At 35.2% G+C, this 24699-nt stretch overlaps 1 protein-coding gene across 1 annotated transcript in view; it reads right to left on the reverse strand.

Annotated features, from left to right (window-relative positions):
• The window catches only part of FoxP (forkhead box transcription factor P), a 306221-nt gene that overhangs the window by 132042 nt on the left and 149480 nt on the right, over positions 1 to 24699 (reverse strand). The window contains 1 exon segment of the mRNA XM_015331871.2: positions 13254 to 13361. Within this exon segment, the coding sequence (XP_015187357.2) occupies positions 13254 to 13361 (108 nt within the window).

Below are 24699 nucleotides of genomic sequence, written 5' to 3' on the forward strand. Positions count from 1 at the left end.
CTTTATTCTCATTTCGTTTTGATATCAAGTCCAAGACGACGAGGATATTTTTATCGAACGTATATTTAATACAAAGAAGTGTACGGGGTTAGGGGGGGTAGGTGGGTGGTAAGAAAAAAGATGAAAGGGGGTGAACGACGTCGTACGATCGTACGTTGACGTCTTTGCTAAGGAAGGTAATTCTCCTCTTTTTTTTTTGCTTTCTATCTCTCTTTCTCTTAAAGAGTAAATGTTTTATTTTTAACTAAAATTGCAATAGAGAGATAGAGATAGAGAGAGAGAGAGAAAGAGAGAGGGTAGTACTTTGATGTGTGCTTGGCTTCCGCCATATAGAACAAGTTGTATTATAAGGTAGGTGATGTGTGTATATATAGGATCCATAGGTAAGAATTATATTTCTATGTATATGTGTATATATATTTCTATATGTATTTGTAACACGATTCTTATCGATCTACCATTTTTATCAAGCGTATCATCTTCGACCTCGAACGAGTTATTTCTTTCAGTAATATCCTACCGTCTTGCTAGTTTACTTTTTTTTGTCTTCTTTTTTATTCTTCTTTTTCTTTTTAGTGTCGTCGTTGTCGTGGTCGTTGGTTTTATCGTAAAGAGAAACATCGTCCAATGTAATATTTTGCTTTCTCTAATACGAAGCATGACTCTTACCAATCCTACCCTTTATAAAGTTAATTGCCAGCACTGTGTATAAGAAGAAGAAGAAGAAGAATAAGAAGAAGAACCGAGTATGGGGATAAGAAGAATAAGAAAGAAAAACAGTTGTACAAACCACCCTCTATGAACCACCCATCCACCCACCAATCCATCTTTCTATCATTCTTCGTACGATCGAACGATCCTCTTACTTCGTTTTAAAACAATGCAGTGTCCTATGAAACGCACAAGTATGAAGGAAAGATAGTGTTGGATTATGTCGATCGTTAAAATAATAAAAGCTTGTTATATCAAAGATGATATATGTATGTGTATATATGTGGGTGTGTGTGTGTGTTAAAGATAAAAGTGAACGAAGAACTGAGAAGAATTTTTCTGCATCTTCAAATCCAACTTTTTTTTTCTTTTCTTTATTTATTTCATTCTTGAGTTCTCTCTCTCTCTCAATTTCTTATTTTTCATTTTCTCCTTCATCCCCTAGTTTTCTTTTTTTTTCTTTTTGTTAACATCTTATACGCCCTTTCCTTGCTTTCTTTTCGTAGCGACCCTCCCCGCAGCCAATATTGGGATTCCTCGATATTATGCTGGCTTTTTCAATACTGCATGCGAACCCGCGATCTCACGTTATTAAAAGTACCGCAAAAGGAGGAAAACAGTTTGTGGAGAGTTCCAAAGATATATATGTATATATAAGAGAAGGGATAGGATTTAAAGGAAGTGAAATTGAAGAGAGTAAAGTACACGAGATAGAGAGAAAGGTATAAATACAGACAACGATCAGTTATATTAATGAACAAGAATTTCTCAGACATACATGTATGCGCATGAATTGAGTGATTCGATAAACGGATAAGGTCGTAAGGAATATAGAAGAAGGGCTTCCGAAACGAAACACGGTATTATTCGAATTAATTAAGAAAAAGTGTCTAGACAGGTGAACAGATTTGCATAACATCTTATCGTATCGGTGAATAACTGATTTATCTGTCAAAAACTGCGATTTATAGATTTCCAATTAAGAATTCTTAATTATCTATTCTAAAATCTTACAAAACAATTCGATATGATGTATTATTAATAATCATATTCATAATACATCAATTCTTATCTCAAACTATTGAAAAGATGAAACAATAAATTAAAATTGTATTTATTCGATAAGGATACTTATTCAGTGCATTTGTGTAGGAAGGATAATGATAAAAAAAGGGCTAGCGTGAAAAAGAAGACAAAAAAATATACTAGCCCGTTATCTCGTACTCAAGATAGATATAAAGAAAGAGAGAGAGAGAGAGAGAGAGAGAGAATAGTCGCCTTAGAGAGCAGTGACGTATTATTCGTGGGTGGTAGGAAGTAGAAAGGTGGAGGAATCGGGGGGCGGGGGGTGAGGGGGGTGAGCAGGGAAGCGTCGTTTGGCAATCTTAGGGGATTCCGTGGATACAATGGGATCTCAATACATCACCTCACCTAACCCAACTGCAAGCCGCACCTCCCCCCACCCTTCAGCTAGCAGCCCGTGTACGTTCTCCTTTTCGTCCTAGCAAGCACGACCATCTACCTTCTCGGAGCTTCCCAAGTTTCCCCCTCCCCGCCCCCCTCTCTTCTCTACCACCTCTCTTCTTCATGTCGTTTCTACCGGGTCGCGGCAACGAGTCTTCCAGATGCCGTAATAGCTTAGGAGCGCCAGCGTAATAGCTGCCAGTGCCTTCCTAGAGAGAGAGTTATAGTTCAACAACGCAGAAATGGAATCGCGAGAGAAAGGCTGCCGTAGGAGAAAGAGGAGAAAGAGGAGGAGGAGGAGGAGGAGGAGGAGGAACAGGAGGATGAGGATAGTTGCAGTGATGGTGATGCTGGAAGAATAGAGGAGAGTTGGAGGGGGGTAGTTGTGGTGGTGGTTGTTCAGAGAGAGAGAGAGAGAGAGAGAGGCGGAGGAAGAGTCCGATGGCGGCGAAGGAAGAGGCGGTGGCTGCCGGTGGTGGTAGCAAAAGGGAGAAGAAGATCGGAGAAAGCGAAGGAGGAGATGGAGGAGAAGTTTAGTGGAGAAAGGGAAGGAGTAGTGAAAGGAAGGAAGGAAGGAAGGATCCCTGGATGGCGAACGAGGACGAAATAACCCCCCTTTACTCCTTCCTCTCGGTTTATCAGCCTTTGAATGCGATGCGTCGTCCTGTGTTGCGAACCTTGCACCAGCCTGGAAAATGGCGTCCCTGGGATCTTCCTCTGACATTAAAATATACTTTTATTGTTTTTTTGTGTATCTGTTTTATAGTTTTTATAGAATAATTTTACTGAAATTATTTCTTAGTTGAGAAACAAAAGGATGACAAAGTTCATTTTACATGAGAATCAGGTATATGCAAGAATTGGCACGCATTTTTGTTTAGCTAGGTTATCAAGCTAAAAAGGTGTGGTTTATATGTATATATGTATACTTGATGGCGCATAGAATATATGTAACCGTCATCTCGCATTCGAGTCGCGAGGATCGAAAAAAGAAATGCCATTGCAGCGGCAAAAGAGACAGAGAGACGAGGAGTTTAGGGGGCGAGGCAGCTGCTTCCCGCCCATCCTATACTACCACCCTCGAATGAACGTACGAACTAGCAACCTACCCCCTGACTCGGTTGTCGTTCGTAGCTCCCGATGTCGTCGTCGATGTGTCCGCGTCGAAGGTGCATATTTAGGAGAATCAGGAAGGAATGAGGGAAAGAGGGGAGGTAGATTGTGGAAGCTTGGGACGTTGACACCAGAAGCTGGATGATTCTGGTGGATGGAAAAGCTCGATGGAGGTGGTGGTGGTGGTGGTGGTGGTGGTGGTGGTGGTAGAAGTAGGGAGATGTGGGGTGTTAGACAAGTATCAACATTCTTTCTCGAAGAGGACAGAAAGAGAGAAAGAGAGAGAAATATATGGGTGGGTGCATCGAAAGAGTAAGACAGAAAGAGACTCCTCCGAGTTGGTAGACGTCGACGTCGACGTCGACGTCGGCGTCGGGCACGTCTAACGGTGAGAAAAGGCGTGGCAAGCTATGCGTTCGCGCACCTTTGCACCTGGTGCGCCGATGAAGACACGCCTCCGTGGAATACCGTTCTCCGGTCCGCCCTCTTGTGCTGAACGTTCGTTCCTCTTTCGAGCACGCAAGCAACGGTTTCCCTCTCTCCTAACACAACTCTCCCTCTCCCACATTCCTCTCTTTCTAGTAGATAGAACCACCGTTTCCTCTCCTATCTCCTCTTCGAATTACGCTGAGGAGGAAGTCGTGGATCTCTCGTCTCCTCTCTCTCTCTCTCTCTCTCTTTATCATTCTTTTTTTTCTCTTTCTTTCCTGTCACGATAGCATTATTGCAAGTATCCAGCATCCACCTAAACTTTTAAAACATTCCACTATACCTTAGTAATATTTTATTTCAAATGACGAACAATAAACAGCACCTAGGCGTGTTCACGCATGCTCTTACCTATCCACCAACCTACCTGTGCCAACGCATAAACATAATTTACTTATATACACATATTTAACTTTATATACATATGAATATGGTTACATATGGAAACACGTACATATATGCGACAATCTTTTATCACGACTCCTAGGCTTGGTCTATCCATCTATCTGTCTGTCTATCTCTATCGAGAATACACACGTTCAACTTGCGCGCGCAATCTTCCCTTCTTCTTCTTCCTCTCTCTCTTTCTATCTATTCATCTATCTATCTCTCTTTCTCTCTCTAACATTTGCCGCCCAGTCAGAACGCGACTCTACCCCCACGCGACCCTTCTCCGTCTGGACCAAGACCCACCCCCCACCTCTAACCTCTGTCTTTCACGACGAGGAAAAAGCATCGACCAAGAAGAGAGAGGAAGAGTAGAGAGAGAGAGAGAGAGAGAGAGAGAGAATTCGTGAGAGCACACGGTAATCGTACTTGGTGAGGATTTTCTCTCTCTCTCTTTCTGTTTCGATTTCCTTTCCTCTCCTCTTTCAACCCCTTCTTCTTCGTCTTCTTCCTATCCCAGGTATCCCCTTCATCATCTACCCACTTACCCTTCTCAACCCTAACCCTCCCCCTCTCTCTCTTTCTCACTCTGAAAGTCCGAATCGCGTACGCGCGTACGTTCCTTCCGAAGAAGGAAGGACGTGGGTATTGATCAGAAGAAGAACGTACAGCGTCCTACAGAGAGCAACAGACCAAACCCCGACACTCTACAATCTTTCTGTCTCTTTCTGTCTCTTTATCAAACCCTTAAAACCTTTATAACGTGTCAAACAAGTATTAAGTTACATTCAAAGTTCGTGCTCATTAATATTTTTCTCATTGATTAATGAACATTGGTTTTTTTTTTTTTTTATTACAATTCGGATTAAAACATCGACAATTTAATTAAAAAATTGAATTTTCTGAATGTATTTTGGATAATATAAAAATGTACAAACTTTTTGGGTAACTTTGAATAGGTTGACTATCAATTTTCGACACACACATGCAGAGAAATGTATTTATACTATACGCAAAATATTATTTTTGTCGAAATTTTAAAAGGTACGAAGTCATTTGGCGTAAGAATATTTATGATCAAATATTTATCGATCCAAAGTGACAGTAAAATTATTATCCCTATGTCTATAACACTTGATTGGTTTATTACAATTTGAATGTGTATGATATTTGGCAAAGGTGAACAATGCGACTGTAATTAAGAGTCATGATCTGGATTCACGTATGGCTTTTAATAATAGAATTTATTTGGCTCCAAACTGGCTGCTTTTACTTTTTGTCTTTTTTCTTATTTTTTGGCAAAATTGAAAAATCTCGTTTATTATAGTCACGAAAATAATCAAATATGAAAATAATCATTTTTCAAATTATCCAAAAGAACAAAACCTTTTTTAAATCATTTTCATAATCTCAAATTCTTCTTTTTCTTTAGTTCATTGAAAGATTAGAAACAAGGATTTTGTAAAAAAAAAAAAAAATGTTTTAGAACAACCATGTGCCATTAACGACGACACACACACGCAATGGGCGTTTACGAATACAGAAGAATCAAGTTATTCGTGCAGTATAGTCATCATACGTACACGCGCTTACGAAAATGTCGTTTTACGAGGCATCGTAATTCAAATATCGTCTAGCATAAAATTCAAATCGTCCTGTCGTAAAAGCAAAAAGTCGTTCAAAGTCGCATAAGGACGTTCGCGTTTAATGCGCAAACGTGGCCATTGTCGTACTAGGAACTGCACTCTCTATCTCGCACGATATCAAAGTATCGTTAAAGACTCTCTTTCTAAAAGAGACTCTCCGATTCCATGTACTATATCCCTTTAATTTTTTTTTTGTTTCTTCTTCCCTTGACTTTTATCCCTTCTTTTTTTTTTTCATCTATGAGAAAGTAGAAACTCGCGAGTATCGAAGCGTTTCAGGATGAGTTTCAATCAAACGAGTGTTTTGTTATTTTTTAAGTGTCTTATTATTACTTATTTTTAGGATTATTATATTATTTATATTTATTTAGGAATTTTTATTTTATTTAAATGTCATGTTATTTAGAGCTATTTATTATTTTATTATTATATTAAATTTTATTATTTATTTTATTATATTATATATATTAAATAATATTTAGGAATTTAAAAAAACCCTTTATATATAGATACTTTAATAACCCTAAATAAAAAAAAAGAGAAATACTAAAAAACACATTTAAATTTTATTTTAAATATTACAAATAGTTGAGATGATAAAAAGAGAAAATGAGATTAAAAATAATGGGTGGATAAGTAACATTAGGTACAGTATAGGTGTACAAAGATGATGTTACCTTAGTGTCGAATAAATCAACGGTAATTAGTAGCGGAAGTAGAAATTTACGATCGTACGGTAGAATTCACGGAGGTAGTAGTAGTAGTAGTAGTAGTAGTAGGTATCTCTCTACCGACTATGACAGCTCATTATTATTCCTCTTCACAAAAATATCCGAGGACTTTGAGCAGGCAATAATGTTCTCTGATCTTGGCTCGTTACCGTACACCAACACCAACACCAATACCATTTACCACTACTACTAAAACGTTTACATTTATCGAGATAGATCTTGAACGACGCCAAAACTCTCTCTAACGCATCGAGAGAGAGAGAGAGAGAGAGAGAGAGAGAATGCGCGTGTTCCCGATTATTTACACAATGAGTAAGAGAATGAACGATGAGTATGAGTATGAGTGAGAGAGAAAATAGCTCCTTAACTAGGATCCGAGTTCATTAGGACACTAATTACCCCAGCACGTGCATGCGTGTGCATGTAAGGAAGTAGGCATAGGTAGTACAAGAAGGTTAAACCCTTACCCTTCTATTCCTCTCGCAAGGTGGAGAGGAAGTTCCTTACAACGCTAGGTAAAACGATATTAGCACGATCCAGACATCTATTTACAAGGTTGCACGTCTCGGTTACGTTGTTAGACTCCAACTTGGTTTTAGTTGCCTCTTTGCTTTCGGATTGCGTTTTGACTTTGCTTCGTCGACTAGGGAGTATCAGAGAGAGAGAGAGAGAGATAGAGAGAAAGAGAGAATAGAAGAGAAGGTAAAACCCAAAACCCTCGGGCGTATCGTCGTTTATATGAAGTTTCTTCCAAGAAAATAGTCCGATAAGGAACCACACACTACGTTATTTTCTAATATTTTAGATGATGGTTGCCATGATTCATAAATAAAGTCAATAAAATGTTTAAATTAATTCAAATGTTAAAAATAATTAAAAGAAATTAAAATCAAATTGACACGATTCAAATTGGTTTGTAAAATGAACGCAAATTTTTTCGATATCCTTGACAAATCAAAAATAAAATAAAATAAAATAAACGTGAATTTAATAAACAAGATTTAATAACAATAAATAAATAAATAAATAAATAAATAAATAAACAAATGAAACCAATAGATTATGTGGGAGGATTTTCAACACGTGAAATATATGACAAGGGGGTGTAGACGTTTGGCTGATCGAGATGAGAGGATGAGAGGGTGGGAGGGGTTGTTTAGAGTGCGAGCGAAAGAGAGGAAAATAGAGTAAGAGGGAGTAGAAACGGGAGGAGGGACTATGAAGCACGTGGCACTGGCGACGCGCGCCTCTTCGTTCCGGTGGCTGTACATCTCTCTACCGGTGGCAGAGAGAGAAACAGAGAGAGAGGGAGAGAGGGAAGGTGTTTTCCACCCTCAGCATCCCTCCCACTTGTTGTGCTTTACCGTGTTGTGTTGCTATGTTGCCTTGTGTATCGAGAAAGTTCAACGCCGGTTAGACGATGTTGTTCCACCTTCGGGACACTGGATCAACAGGCTTTTCTCCTATTCCAGGATAACCAAATGCAACTTTGTGTACCTTTCAATTCAATTCAATTCTTTCATTGTATTTCATTCCTTGTTACATTTATTATTATTTTTGTACTTTTTTTTCTAACGTTTTCAATTATCTATTTCATATTTGATGAAATAATTTGAAATGAATCTGTTTATACTTATTATTTGGGTCATCTTTTGATGTGTTGAATGAAAATTGAGTTAAAACGATTTTTGATATTACAGACGACGAAACTCAACGGTACAAAAGCTTTCCACGGTTTTATCAGAAAATCGTTGAAGCGCAAGAGAAATTCATTTAGCGCCGACTAATTTTCAGCCGTAATTTCGTTCATTACTGCAGGCGTTGCGCGTTGGAACTACTCGGTTCTTCTCTTCAAGGGGATATATGATTATCGAAGAACGAGAATACTCTCTCTCTCTCTCTCTCTCTGTCTCTCTCTTTCTCTTTCTCGCACAATGTACCGCAGGATTTTAAGGGTGACGACCCTAAAGGGAATATCTTCGGATCGTTGCGTGCCTCTCGACTAGAAGAACATTTCATCTTTTCTCCTTTCAACTACCTGAACTCAATCGATTTTTACCATTCTTAGATTTCAAACTGTTTCTTTATTATTACAATAATAATAATAATAAATAAATTAATAATTTTTGAAGAATAGGTTGAAATTATTATTCGAAAATATTTCAGGAACATCGGGAATTTGTAAAAAAAAAAAGGTATGAAAGAAGGTGTCAATCGAGTGATTTTCAAGTATACTCTTCAAATGTACGTGGGGTCTTTTCAAAGAATTGTAAAAGCTAAAAAGAGAGGGATAGAAAAGAGAATATCCCATAGGGAAGGGTAGGAGGATCCCTTGAGATCTTTAACTCCGTTCGTTGGTCCTTGAGGAACTGACGAGAAGCCACTTGGTATGCAAGATGTACACCCATTCATCTTCCGATCTCTCCTACAAAGTCTCGACCTCCGGATATAAATTAACTTTTGTTTAGCATTCAATGCAGAGAAGTCTTTTCCAAGTAACCAAGAAAATCGTCTAGTTGCTTTCCATACCCATCTACTACCTGCTTCAGGTTATTATCATCTTTTTCTCGAATTTCTACAATACTCGTTCGTTTATGTGTTCGTTGATTCGCTAAGGGGACGAGGGGCCCGATGGCAATCTAGTGCAATTAACGTTGCCGTTACCTGCTTCTCGGCCAAGCCAATTAAACATTTGCGATTGCCATGAAAAGGAATCGCGCCTGGCCGACGTTAAAAGGGAATTTCATTCCCAAAGCCCACTACCCGAACTCAAGTCCAATGTAAAGAATCCGTTCGGAATCTGTGGAACATTCTAACCGAATCAATATCTCTCGTGAATAGATTTCTTACCAACATAAAACTTCTATCACACTATCACTACAACCAACTACCAACTCTTATCTTTCTAGTTTTTCTTTTTTTATTTCTTAAAATTTGGTTGGAAATTTATTAAGAATAGATTTCGAGTTAGCGATAAGGTTTTAATCTCAATCGGTGAGTGACGTAATCAGAGAAACGAAGAATAAGAATAAGAAGAAGAATAAGAAAGAGAAATAGAATCTGTGGTAACTAGCGATGGAATAATTAATAAATGCGCGCATTAGTATGCGCAGGCAACGGTATGAGAACCGTGAGGATCTGACGGAGTTGGATCAGACTCCGGCACAGGTCCAAGTATCCCGGCACACTGTCGGGAATTATAAAATAATAAAGAGAAAATTACGTAATGTGAGGATCGGATGAGAATTAGAGGACAATGGAGACGAGACGAGACGAGACGAGACGAGACGAGACGAGACGAAATGAGACGAGATGAGACGAGACGAGACTGGTGAACCTTCGTCGTAGTCGTAGTCGTCGTCTAAAGGTTACCTATCTACCTACCTACACCCATCCACCCACTTACCAGAGTAACCCTCCCTACTATTACTTTCTAAAAGGGGCTGCGGTCGAAAAGGGGTTTATGCTATGGGAGTTCGAAGGTCGAACTGCCAGACGTCTTAACGTCTTCTGATACCACAATCTTTCATCAAAGTTTTTTTTATATATCTTTATTTCTTTAATAAAATATTATTATTATTATTATTATTATTATTATTATTATTATTATTATTATATTGATTAATATGATTGTGAATTACTTTGTTTTAATATTTATAAATGTTAGATTTTAGTACGAATTGACGATTTTTCTTTTTTTGGGGGGGTTGGTTGAAAAGTTAAATGTTCCTAGAATGTAGTTCACTAAAAGCTATTTTCTACTTTCTTGTAATTACTAAGGTGAGTTTTAAAGCACTTATACGAGATAAAACTTCCTTTTTCTCTTTAAAAAAGTACACACGTAGCCATCTACACGTTGGAAGAATTTCACGAATTCCATCGAAACCGAACGAGATTCTCATCTTCGAGAGGATGCTAATCCTTAGAACGTTCCTGATTAGTAGTCGACAAACGTAGACCCTTTGGCGACTTTGTAAATGGTAACAATGTTATGTAATTAGGTAAAAAGTTCTGTAATCAAGAAGTAGATCTTCCGCGAGTTTCTCGCTTCGAACCATATCGTCTCGTCGAGAATAGTAGAAAGAGAAGAGAGAGAGAGAGAGTGAGAAAAAGAGAGAGGGTCTCTCTCTCATTCGTATTAAAATAGTCTCGCTAGGAAAGCGTGCCTTGCGTCCTGCATATCTTAAAACCCTTGAGGGTGGTGATGGTGGTGGTGCTGGTGGTGTTGTAGCAGTCACTGGGATACTAAAAATCACCCCTGCACTGATTTTTTTTTTCTGTTTCTTACCAAAAACACCTAATTACTTTAACTATATCGATATATTTATCGTCATTCTCGTATTCTTACACAATTCATTCCAAAAAAAGACCTCACCTACTAGGGGTGCCCTGCCACGCGTTGCTGTGTCTCACAATTAGTCCGATACATACGTTTTAAATCATAATTCGCAATAAAATAATATTGCGATTATAAATTGAGATATAAACTATCCTATCTTTCAAGTTGGATGAAACTGCACACAGTATATAAAATTTGATTAAAATCAGTTCAGTAGTTTAAGAGTCCATTGCGGACAAACAACGTGACACACATAATTTATATATATTAAGATATTATATATAATATCCTAAAAGAATCCTATCCTAATTAAACCTAAAATGTCGTTTTCCTTGCAACATTATTGCAAAGATAATATAATCTTATTAAAATTAATTATTTATTTGATTAGAAACAAATTTGGATTAAAAAATATGTACGTAACCATTGTGTAGAAAATGATGATGATCGGTATAAAATAATTTAAAAATATGAATCCTAGATGAGTCAACGTCTGGGTGTGGGTAGTTCAACGTAGATTAGAAAAGTAAACTTTACGTGCGTGAACGAAGCATAAACAAAAAGTCACGTCTATCTTTTATATACATATATATATATATATATATATATATATATATATATAAAATGGCTAAGATTGTAATCATATAGAAAAACGAGCACGATGTTTCGAGTATGTTCATCGACGTCAGCTTGACCGCATTGTTCCTTTTTCATCAACCATCTTTGTAATCCTCAACGATGATCTCATATTCTTTCTTTTTCTATCTCTTTCTCTCCCATATAGGTATACACATGTATTCATATATTTATATATATAAAACATTGCACTTAACGATCGTGCGTGTCCCTTTATTCTCGTAGTAAGAAAACAAAAGTTAGATAAAGGGTTAGTTAGGTTCATAACGTGTGCACGTGTGCATTTGTCAGCATCTAAGAAATCTCCACGCAGCGTTATGTGTTCACGTGAGATTCTAAACGTATCGTATGGTGGGCTCAAATTAGTTTACACACATTTTGTTTTACCTGAGTGTATTGAAGTATTACTTACTTTCACTTTATTATTAATAACTTTTTTTTTTATTTAAAGAAGGATTTTAATCTTTGTTGTTATTACAATTTCAAAAAAAAAAATAATCATAATTATTATTATTATTAATTGGAATTAAGAACTTGAAAGTTCATTAGTGCAATTATTAAATCCTGTTCTGTGTTTTTTATGAAATTTTAATTGATGAAATAAATACTAATATTAATCGAGTTATCACACATGGAAACGTTGAGTAGGAAAAAAAAAAAGTAGAAGAAGTAGTAGAAGAAGAAGAAGAAGAAGAAAATAAAAAAAAAAGTAGGAAAGAAGGAAAGGATTTGTTTTGAAAGGGGTTGGAAAATGTAAGGGGTGTATAGTTGACAGTGTCAGAATACGCTGAGACATTCTGGTAGAAGGAGCGTAGAATTAAATAAAAATAAAACGCGAGATAATAACGTTAGCGAAGGAGCCGAGAGAGCCAAGACAAATAGCTGAGGGAAAACAAAGCGTATTATAAATACCGGCTGACAGCACGGACGAAGCTTAAGAGAAAGAGAAAGAGAAAGAGAAAACGAGAACGAGAACGAGAAAGAGAAAACGAGAGGGGTGGATTTCAACGGACTGACGAGAAAAGTAAAAGGGAATGGGAAGAAGAGAAAGAGAGAGAAAAAAAAAGAAAAAAAAGGAGGAGGAAAAGGAGCGTATACGAAAGATAGAAAAAGACAGGGGTAGTTACAGGGTTACGATGTAACAACGAAGAGAAGCACCAAACTCTTACATTTAAGGGAATAAAAAAAAAAAGTACTCGAGAAAACTGGGAGAACATTTTTGTTACCTGCGGACGGACACAATGAGTGCCTCCGGATTTCTTTTCTTTTTTTTTTTTTATTCATCTTCCTCTTCCGATTTCTTTCCACCCTTTTCCCTTCATTTTCTTTTTTTTGTTTCATTCTTTACTCTTCTTTCAACTATTACTTCCTATTCTTACTTTTTCACTTGATAGAACTTTGCTTGTTGCGTTAATTCGTTTAACCACCATTGACTTTAAGCTTTGAATTTTTCATTGTTTTTATTTTTTTTTATTTTAAATATTTAATAATTATAAATTTTATTAAAAAAAAAAAAATAATTAAGCATTAAACATATTATCCACACATGGTCTCTCTCTCTCTCTCTCTCTCTCTTTCTCTCTCATTTGTATCTATATGATAAATAATATTTTATATTATAGTAAATCCATGTTGTTTTTTCTTTTTCTTTTTTTTTTTTTCGGGATCGTTGAATAAATGTTCATTCGTTGTTAATTTGATGATTTAATTAATAGGTAAATGATGTTATTTACTTACACTGGGTCGAGAGTGGCCGCGTGGATTTAGCTGCCAGGGTACCGTCGATGGTTGAAAATGTTCCTTTCCCCAAGAACCGTTGTCGAACGGATTATCACCGATATGTCCCTGCAATAATATAACAAAGTATTTATTTAATATCTTTATATTAATATCATAGTAGTAGTACTAGCAGGTGTGTATATTTACAATTGAAATATACGATGATATTTTATGAAAATATATTATAAATCATTTTTGTCATCTTGCGTTAACATTATTATTTATCATCTCTCTCTCTCTCTCTCTCTCTCTCTCTCTCTTTTATTTTATTATTACATATGTATTCATGTGTGTGTGTGTGTGTGTATAATATGTGCATTCTAATTACTGATTTATCTCATCTCACTCGAATAATTTCCATATAATATTATTTTGTAAAAGAAAAGTTATTTTCACCATATTTGTGTAGGTGGGGGAGGGAGGGAGGGGGGGTCATACGGGGCTCATATGTATATATATATATATATGTATATAATTATTGACTCGGTTTCACGTGCTTCGATATTTTTCAAAAGTAAAATGCCGAGTACAAATTAATAATCCCTCTAGGCGAGCTTATTCCTCTTTCGTGCAATAAAATGAAAGGACCCACAACATTCCACGCTTAATCAGCTTGGAATATACGAAACAACGAGACGTGGTACGGTCTCATACGATAAATTTACAAACATCGGAGGGATAAAGCAGTAACTCTACCTACCTACCTACCTACCTACCTATCTACCTACCTGTGTATATACTTGCGTTTTTATTAATGTTTCCAAATGAAAAAATAACTTTCTATACTGTTGGGAAAAACATACGGTATAATAATTCATTGTAATAGGGGAAAGATAAAAAGAATAACAAGTAAAAAAAAAAAAATAATAATTAATAAAACAAATATAACAAAACAAAAATTATATTTTTTTTTTTTTCAGATTCACCAGGTTGTTGCAAATAATAACAATTTGAACGTATCGTTTTAAATGTGTGTGTGTTTTTTTTACCACTCTTTTATTTAATAGTATTTAATTTTAAAACGCACATATCTGTATGTATATATATATATATTTAACTGTTCCTTTGTTAACCAAAAAAAAAAAAAATGGGGTTGTAACATGGGTCTTGAAGAGGAGAGAGAGGGGGAAGGTTGGTATAGTCAAAAAGTTTTTAAACGATGGCGTTACTCCACCGGCAAGCTTATTTCTGTAATATATTTTTGCAGACTTTGTCATCACCTTACTTCCTCCCTTCCCTCCCTTGACTCCCTTTCTCACCCCTGTTTCACTCTTTATCTTCTTCTTTTTCTTATTCTTATTCTTATTCCTTTTCTAACTATCGCAACTTAACTTTTACTCAGCCAACCAGCCAGCCAGCCAGCCAGCCAGCCAGCCAGACGTGTCTTATTTTTCCTTAAACTTTATTTCTAGCCTAGGATTTTCAAGATGGCATGCACATAAATCAAGAGGGTATAATGAGAATGCTCCTCGTCTTCGGCTAGTTTACCCTCTCTAGCAAAGCAACACCCCATAACCACCCCTCGATTTTATTTCTTTATTATTCCAATGAATTTATTCATTTTAATTGATGTTTAATTATATAGGAAAAAGTTTTCGAATTATTTTCAATGTAAAATTGTGAACAATGAAAGAAATTATTTGTGTAAAATGTACACAGATTTTGTTCATTTGAAAAAAAAAATGAAATAATAATTGAATTATATTATTAAATGCAAAATAAGTAGTTAAATTTTTATAAGAGATTGTTTTTAATTATACAAAATGAATAATAATTTAATAATTATTTGGGTACTTGCGTATTAACGTCATTGCAGCAAAAATTCTGCTAATGCACCAATAATGAGCAATCTTGTTGTTTGCACACAGCAACCGTCAGGTTTGTGTCAGAGTTTCGTCAGGGTTTCGTCAGGGTTTCGTCAGGGTTTTTATTCTATGATTTGTTGCAACAATTTAAGTTGTAGATTGGCACATTAGCGGAATTTTGCTGTTGTGGCGTTAATACGTAAGTACCATTATTTGATATATCACAAAAACAATTTCCTATACACAATAATTATATTTTTATAAATAAATAAATAAATATATAATAATAATTAATAAATGCATATAACCTTCTACTTATTTTAATTTATTTAAAAAATTATATTAGTTGAATGAAGTTGCATGTTTTGGAAATTAATTGGAATAATTGTTAGCCTAATTTGAAAATACAAAAGTAGAGAGAGAGAGAGAGAAAGAGATATTATACAATAGTTGATATCGATTGATCGAATTGTAAATACGATAAATTATTTAATTATCAAATAAATTTAGGAGACATTGATTCGGCATATTCGAATAGATATATTTCCCTGAGAACAATCGTATTTGTTTGTCGAACAAATTATCATCGAGCTTATCGAAGAACTGCATTCTCGTCTCATTCAGTTTGATAATTACACGATAATACTTCCTCATCTTGATTAAGTCAATAATTTTCAATTACTATGATAAAATAAACGTAGTAAACAAAAGTCAATCAGTTTTCTATAGAATTTTCTCTCCTTTTCCAAATCGAATCTCTCTCATCATTCAGAAAATCCTTTTTAAAACATTCAATTCTCGTATCATTTATTTCAGATTTATTATATAATATAAATATTTGATTTAGTATTAGTATCGGGATCTGTAGCACTTGAATACGCTATCTGGTGACTAAATACAAAATTACAGTAGATAGGTCAAATTGTTACGACACGCTTCTGCCAGAGATCCCAATAGTTTAAGTATTTTTAATTAAATTAATTTAATATGAATTTTTTTTAATGAACTTTCCTAAAATTTCTCAATGTTGTTTACTCTTTGCAATCAAATTTATATATAAATAAAATGTTAAATGTTCGTAGTAAAGAATAACCATAATAATTCATATGCTACTATATAGAATAATGTTAATTCTTAGTATGTTTATGTTTCAAGTAAGAGTTTCACAAAGTATAGTCCAGCATCGTCATCGTCATCATTTTCGTCGTCGTCGTCGTCGTTGTCGTCGTTGGTTGCGTGTTGTTTTGTTAACGCGTTTTTTTTTGTCGCGTGTATGTCCAGCTGCGCGTTTGAGAAAGAGAGAGAAAGGTGAAAAAGAACATGATCGAGCTCATGCAAATGAAGCTTACAATATAACTTCGATAAACCGTACTGTATTTATATATGCATGAAGGGAACATATATACATATATATTTATATATATACATGAACTTTATTATTTTCCAGCAGCACTGTTTATTTCTGACTTGGAACAACTTCTCTACCTGCATTCTCGTGAGTGTTACTTTGAGTAGTATTCAGGTAAAAAAGAAAGAGAGAAAGATAGAGATAGAAAGAGAGTGTGTGAGAGAGAGAGAGAAGGACTTCATCGATTGGCAACAAGATTGTTACACATAACTTACAACTCCAGTGTCGTTAATAGAAATGAATGCACCTTTTTGTTACAATATAATAGACAGTAAACCAATTGGTTTAAGTAAACTTAATAAGTATATATATGTTTTAAATAATTAATAATGATTTTAATTAATTATTTTAACATGTGAAATAAATATGCATTGATGTTATATATGCACATGTATTAGTTAATTATTTTACAGTGTTTTTTTATGTAGACCGATGTGACGTTAAATGAATGATAAATATTTTACACATACACACACACATACTCATACTGACACATTAATGATTATGTATATACGTGTATATAATAGAAGTATTTATAAATAAATACATAGATATAATATAAAATGTGAATCTCTTTCCTGTTTAAAAGCGTGAGTTTATCGCATTAACGCGACAAATCGTTGAACGTGTGTACCGCGCGAAGAATACGAAGAATAATCATGGTAATTACGTCGAAACGAATGCAACATGCACGGAGGAGTCCATGGGCAATGGTGAACGAGAAAAGTGAGCACGCAGAGACACGCGAGCACGCAGATGTAAAGAGGGTAAAAGGTGATACTATTGGTGGAAGGGAGAACAATCATTTCGTTTAACTTCTCTCTCATTCATTCATAGTATTTCATTTTATATTTGTTATTAAAGTGACGTGTGTACTTTTTTAAATACGATATACAATTTTATATAAAATAGATGCACCTTTTATTTTTTTTTTTAAGAGCATTACTATATCTTCTTAATATATATAAATTACATGTCACGTTGTTTGTCCGCAATGGACTCTTAAACTAATGAACCGATTTTAATAAAAATTTTACATACTGTGTGCAGTTTCATCCAACTTGAAAGATAGGATTGTTTATATCTCAATTTATAATCGCAATATTATTTGTTTATTAACAAAGAGTCATGATTATCTCTGTTTGTTCGATAAGATTCTAACAGATGGCGATATAAGGTAATTCGTTGATTTAAAGACGTGTGTATCGGACTGATTGTAAGCCACAGCAACGTGTGGCGGGGCACCCCTAGTATATATTGGGTTAGCAACTCAGTAATTGCAAATTTTGTCGATCGATGGATTTTTAAAATCAGCAATGATTTAGTTGCCAATCCAATAAGATATATATAAAAATTTAAATGGAGTGTACAAAGGAATAACGAACAACAATAATCAGGTGATGATTATTCGAAGTCTTCTTTCCGTCGGAAACAACCCCGAACGAAATGAAACGTTTTATCACCGCGAGTATTCTGATTGGTACGAGAGGTGGAGATTTGAGAGAGAAAGAGAGAGAGAGAGAGAGGAAAGAAGTGGGTTGAAGGTGGTTGAAGGTTTGTAGGACCTAGGGGGAGAGACCTTTCGGTGCGAAGCAGTGATTGTAATCATATTTTCAAGAAGTGAGGGGTTTGCTGAGAAATGGTAAAAGAAAAAGAGAAGAAGAAGAAGAAGAAGAAGAAGAAAAAGAAGAAGAAGAACTCGAACAAGATAAAGAAAAGAAAAAAAAAAGAAAATAAGAGAAAGAAAGGGAAAGATAGATTTATGCAACGCACCACGTCGTCTCTGTACATAAAACGCATTTAAAATTCTTCAAGCGAGCGGAAGGAAGGAGGTGCCATGGCTTCTATCGTCGATAGCTCTAGGGGTGCCGATCGTGCGCCTCCGGGGGTTGTAATTGGCAATATCTATCGAATTTTACAATAAATCTTGAGAAAGAGTAGGATGAGAAAGAAGTGATGGTTATGGTGTTGGAAGTAATAGTAGTGGGTAGAGAAGGTTATGGTTGTAAAGTAGTGGTAGTACTGTTTGTAGTTACAATGGTGTTGGTAGTGGTAGTGGGAGATGGGGTTGTTCGGGGGTGGCGCAATAAAACACTGGGTAGTATCGATGCCGCCAGCCCGAGCACTTAACGACTTATCTTATCTTCGAATTAGGTCGCTGTTAGAACCCTGGCTTTAATCGTGGTTCGCTTTCTCGCGTTCCTTCTCGCCTCCTTGATTTACAAGCGACGCACTCGAAAAATATATGTAACTTGCAAATTTTCACGCTGATAACACCTTCTACGTGGTAAATGAGTGAGCGAGAAAGAAGAATGAACTGAAAGAAGGAGAGAGAGAGAGAAATAATATTAAATGGAAAGATCGATTTTACCGATTGAACTTATCACACGTTTAACTTGAAGTTTCATCTTTTATTTAAAAAAAAAAATGTTTAAAATTTTCCTATCCTTCCCCTTCTTTAGATTGCAACTATGCGTTCATCGTTGTTTTCAGTAAGAGTTTATGAACACTGGTTGAGAAAAAAAAAATAAAAAACACTTCAAACAACATAAAACGAGAATGAAAATTTTGAACGGTTCGTTCGTTTGAAAGTATCGTACGTTTCTTTTGGAAATACTTAGCCTGTAACTAGTCCTTGACGTGGCAGCCGCTAATATTTACCTTAGCTCGTGCCGGTTCACATGCGATGCAGCCCGATGTTGTAATCGTTTCTGACTTTTTTTTTTTTTTTTTTACGTTCCGATAATCGTCATCGACGTTTACTACTCACCCTTCCTTCTCTACCCCTCTTCTCTTTCCTACGAAAAATCATCTATATTTGCTTTTTTTTTTATTGTTTATTCTTTTTTTCCAACAAAATTTCCGACACACAATGTTTACTTACTATACTCATATAAAATAAATATTTTATAATAAAAAAAAAAAGAAAAAAAAAACGATAAAAGATTTTTTTTTTTAATATTTTTGTTGTTGTTTGTTATAAAATAAAAACGAAGAAACGTTGAAAGATATGATCTCTCGCCTCCACCAATTTTTATTCTCGTCAGTTAAAGTCGTACGGACATAACGTACGGGTAAATAGGTGGTAGACTGACGAGGAGGAACAGCAGCAAGAGGAGAAGGTGGTAGAGGAGGTAAAGGAGGAGTAGGAGGAGGAGGTAGCTTCGAGCAAGCGGTCGAGCAAACGAGTTACGGCCTCGGGGCCTCTAAAAATAAATATGTTGTTTATTCACAAGTAAACCGGATGCCGTTGTTTGCTTTGGAGCAAATTGTTTTGTTAAGTTTTGCCGGGGCCGCGAGAGAGAAAGAGAGAGAGAGAGAGAGAGAGAGAGTGTACCGTGCGTGTTGTACGAAAGAGGCGCGAGGGACAGCAAAAGAGAGATAGACAGAGATAAAACGAACCAAGAGGTGGAGGAGCTGGAGGAGAAGGTGGATGAAGAAAGAGAGAGTCAGAGATAGAGATACACTAGCGGTGAAACAGAGACGTAAAAGAAAGAGTGAACAAGCAAAACGGAGAAAGAGGTTCTGGTACGCGTGAAGTCACGCAGCCCTCCAACATCATCCTCCTACTACTCTCCTCCTCTTCCTCCTCCCCAACACCCACTCTTCATCCTAGTGCTACCAAGCTGCGGCATGCTTTTCCGGTCTGTTTTGACCCGTGTATTAGTAGGAAGCCTCCAGCTGTACGCAGATTCCACCACTGTTAACAATCAACTATGAGGAGCTTTGCAGAAATACATCAGGGTTGACTTATTCTTTCAAATTATTCCCAAAAAATATATATTCTGTAGAATTATCTACGAGTAGACTCGTTTGAACAATACGTTTCTTTTCATTTTTTTGTTTTATTTTCTTAACTTTGTCAATTTGGAAATTGGAAATGTCCAATATGCAAATATAAATCGATTGATTTGATATATGCCACATGAATTTAGAGTTTGCTATTGGACACAAAATATCGATTATTTGGATGACTCAATAAATCGACAAACTTTTTTTTTATTCCACGTGTGTGGATTTTTGTATGTATGTATGTATTTGTGTGGATACAACGCATTCCGGAACGAAATTCGAATGGCACCATTTGACGTGAAAAAGCATCGATTTACAGAATGATTAATTATTTACAGACGTTTCGAATTGTAGAAGAAGAAAACGCTTACAAATACATATATATATTTCTTATAACCATGCATAGAAATTACGTATAGTATTTTTTGTTTAAATATCGATGCATTATATCGATTCATTCGAGATTCAATGATCCAATAAGGTAAGAAGACAAATTACAAAGTTATTAACTTTCTTAAAATTATTTACGTATTTGCATTTAAACAAAATAACCCAAATTGAAATACATAATACTAAGACGTGTCAAAAAACATAAAATGTTATTAACAAAATATAATAAATATATTTATAAGTACACAAAAGTTAAATGTATGCTGTGTTACAGTATGAAATCCGACAAAAGCAATTATCAGTCCTGCGGGAACGAGCTCTTGAGAAAAGCTAAAGGGAACCAAGCGAACGAACAAGCAGAAAAGAAGAGAAAGAGGAAGAGAGATAAAGTACAAAATAATGAAAAGAAAAGAAACAAAAAAAAAAAAAAAAAGGGACAGAAGGATATCAAGAAGAGCGAAAGGGATGAACTGTAGGAAAAGAGGAGAAACGTAATCGGCGTAAGCGCCGGGTCCTACACACACTTCAACTAATTACAAAACACAATTTAAATGGTATCACGAAAATGCTCTAAGTAATACTATCCGTTTGTCACTGTGTCTGTGTCTGTGTCTCTATATGTCTGTGTGTGTGAGAAAAAGAGAGAAGGTGAGATGACGAAAATGGAGAGACATAAGAAACAAAAAAAAAATTAAAAAAAAAAAATACAAAGAAGACAGAGAGAGAGAGAGAGAGAGAGAGAGAGAGAGACACATACACACGTTGAGAGAAACGAAAAGAAAAGATGACGTTAAAAGCAGGACACCCGTTAGAGATTCGCAGATTAATGCCTTTAATAAACAGAACCAGGCGACTCTGTGAGCTTGTTGCAACCTCTTCTCTCATTCTCTCATCACTTTTTCTCTTTCTCACATTCTATCCCTCATTCGCGAAAACCCCCGCCCGCGTTTTCTTTTATTTACCTTAAAAGAAGAGAAACAAAAGAGGTAAAACGCACCTTCGCTCTTAGCTACGCACGGGAATGCATTTAACTCGGATTTACTCTCTCTCTCTTTCTCTCTTTCTCTTTTTCCCCATAAACCCGAACCAACCAACTAACCAACCAACTAACCAACCAACCCACCCATCTGACTACTACTCACCCCCCACCCACCACCACCACTCGTACTCTTCTGCTGCGTTTTTCTTTTTACATTTCTTTTTATATTCCTTTTTTCTTTTTTTTTTTTTACTTGTTTTTTCAACTATCTCATCCCCCAACAAACTCCTGCACCCTTTCGCGGTGTTACGCCACCCCATTCTACTATAATAAAACGAGCACGACGATTTAAATCGTCGTCCCGCCGTTTTGTAAAAGTCTTCTTTCTCTCTTTTTTGTTTGCTTCTGCTTCTTTTTCTATCTTTCTCACTTACGTATACATGCGAGTCAAAGTTGAAACGATTACAATACAACTCTCAGGATTCTACTACTTCATCGAGGTAGAGTACTGTAGAAAAACATTTACCGTGATTAACGATGAACAACAGGTTTTTTTCTATCTCTCTCTCTCTCTCTCTCTCCCTCTCTCTCTATCTTTTTCTATCTCTATGAGAGATCTTTTAGATAAAAGATAAATAACAGCAGTTTTGACGAAGGCACGTTTTAATGTTCGTTCTACGTTGATTTCGTTACTTAACGGCTTAATTGACACAAGAAGAACATACTTACTGTTATGAAACATGATATAATATATATATATATATATATATAGAGTGTGATGTATCTTGTATGTACATATGCTCATTTTTACTGGATTATATATGCTATTATGTAAACATATGTGTTTCATTATAAATTATGCATATCTCATATATTTATTTTCATATCTGCTGCGTATTAAACCTTATCATTTTTAATTTTGGAATTTTTTGTTTGTTTCAAGATTTATATCGTTTCATTGCAATTTTGGTTTTTTACCACCGTTCAATATGTGAATTACAATTATAATTATTTGTTTCGTATTATTTAAATTCAATTACAATTGAAAGAATTTTTGGTAATTAGGTTTTGAAGCCACCGTAGCAAAAATTTCGCTAATGCGCCAATAAAGAACAATCTTGTTGTTCGCACACAACAACCGTCAGGGTTGCGTCAGGGTTTCGTCAGGGTTTTGTCAGGGTTGCGTCAGGGTTTTCATTCTATGATTTATCGCAACAATTTACGGTGTAGATTGGGTGCATTAGCGGAATTTTGCTGTGGTTGGCGTTAATACGTAATTACCCAATTTTTTTGGTGTATGACATAGTCGTATGATAAATAAAAATTAATACACACATCACGTGTTTGAATATTTTTTGAATGTAGAAGGATCAAGGACGAATAAGATAGAATTGGTAATAAAAAAGGATGGATGAGCAATCAGTCATATATATATATATATATATATATATATATATATATATATATATTTTTTTTTGTTTCTTTTCTTGTATTCGTCAAAGGCGGCAACGAAATTGTCCGTAATCGTTGGCAACGAGTTCGTTTGCTGACAAACACTTTTTTTCTTTCTTTCTCTCTCTCTCTCTCTTCTTTTTTTATTTCTTTATTTTTTCTTTTTTCTTTTTTTTTTTCTTTACCCAATTTCGACGGGCGTTGTCGTCATCGTCAACGGGACACTTGTTCAAACAAGCCACGACGCGCATAAATAACATCAGCGCGTAAATAACATTAACACGTGTGCCCTATGAGTGTGGGTGTCGAATTTCCAAAACCAGTATAGTCATCATATTTTATATATGTATATATATATGCACAATACTTAGATAAAAGAAAAGAAAAAGGAAAATATTTAATAAATGTATGGTACTTCGATAAATACAAATATATTTTTTAACAAATATTTTCTTATAAGGAAGAATCAAAAATTGTTTGACAAAAATTAAACGAAACTTTGTTAAGCAAAATAAAAAATAATAAAAAAGCCTGAGTTTGGTGAGGGAAGAAGGGTTGGTTGAGGGGTGGTGTAAACGAACTTACTATATAACTACATAATAGAAACGAAATACTTTTTTTTTTTTTTACATGGATCATTTCATTTCATTCGTCAACTCTTTCTGAGAAACATGGTAAACCTGAAACAAACCTTCCAAGAGGGCAACAACATTTCTCAAGGCCGTCTACGATGATGGTTCAGTTTCATCGAGGGACGAAGAACACACTTCGTAGAAACTTTACCTTTTTTTTTATTTATTTTTTCGTTTTACAGTTTGTAACACCGATAACGAATGAGAAATCTAAACAAGAAATTACCGAGTAGTCAAACATCAAAGAAAGGAAAGAAAGGAAAGAGAGGGATCTTTGTTTGGTGTATTCGATGAAAAATTCTTAGGTCAATTTTTCAAACGTAAATCATAAAGTCAAATGTAACTGAATGATACATATGTGTGTAAGAGTGTGAAGAATGAGGAGAGAGAGAGAGAGAGAGAGAGAGGGAGAGAAAATACCGTAGGAAGAAAAGGTAATCTGGTTAAGAATTAGGGTGGTAGATAGGGTGAAACTGAAATTTTAGGCTGGGTCAAAGCAGACGACAGAAGGAAGAGAGAATATAACCCTCGGCACAGTCCGCTAATCTCACGGTTAATCTTGATTTAATCCTTGACAAGGGCATTTAAACGTTTCTCAGCTAGAATTAAATTGCAATCTCGAATCCTAGTACTATTACTACTACTATACTCGTATTAGGTGTAAATTCGATTTCTCTAAACCTTCTAATAGATTATTATTAGTATTATTATTATTCTTAACCCTTAGAGTACTTAGGACGCATATATGCGTTTGGTAAAAATTAACAGAGTGGTCTATCATTATTTTTTTATTATATTAATTTATTATATTAATTATAATTAAATAATAAATTATATTAATCACATAATTAATATAATATTTTAATTGTAATTAAATTAAATTATATTCACAAACAAAAACTTTAATTATTAAATTATAATTTAAAAAATATAATTAAAAATTAAA

This window comes from Polistes dominula, unplaced genomic scaffold (assembly GCF_049000335.1).
Source record: "Polistes dominula isolate Pdom_NZ unplaced genomic scaffold, Pdom_raw_medaka contig_25, whole genome shotgun sequence".
NCBI lineage: Eukaryota > Metazoa > Arthropoda > Insecta > Hymenoptera > Vespidae > Polistes > Polistes dominula.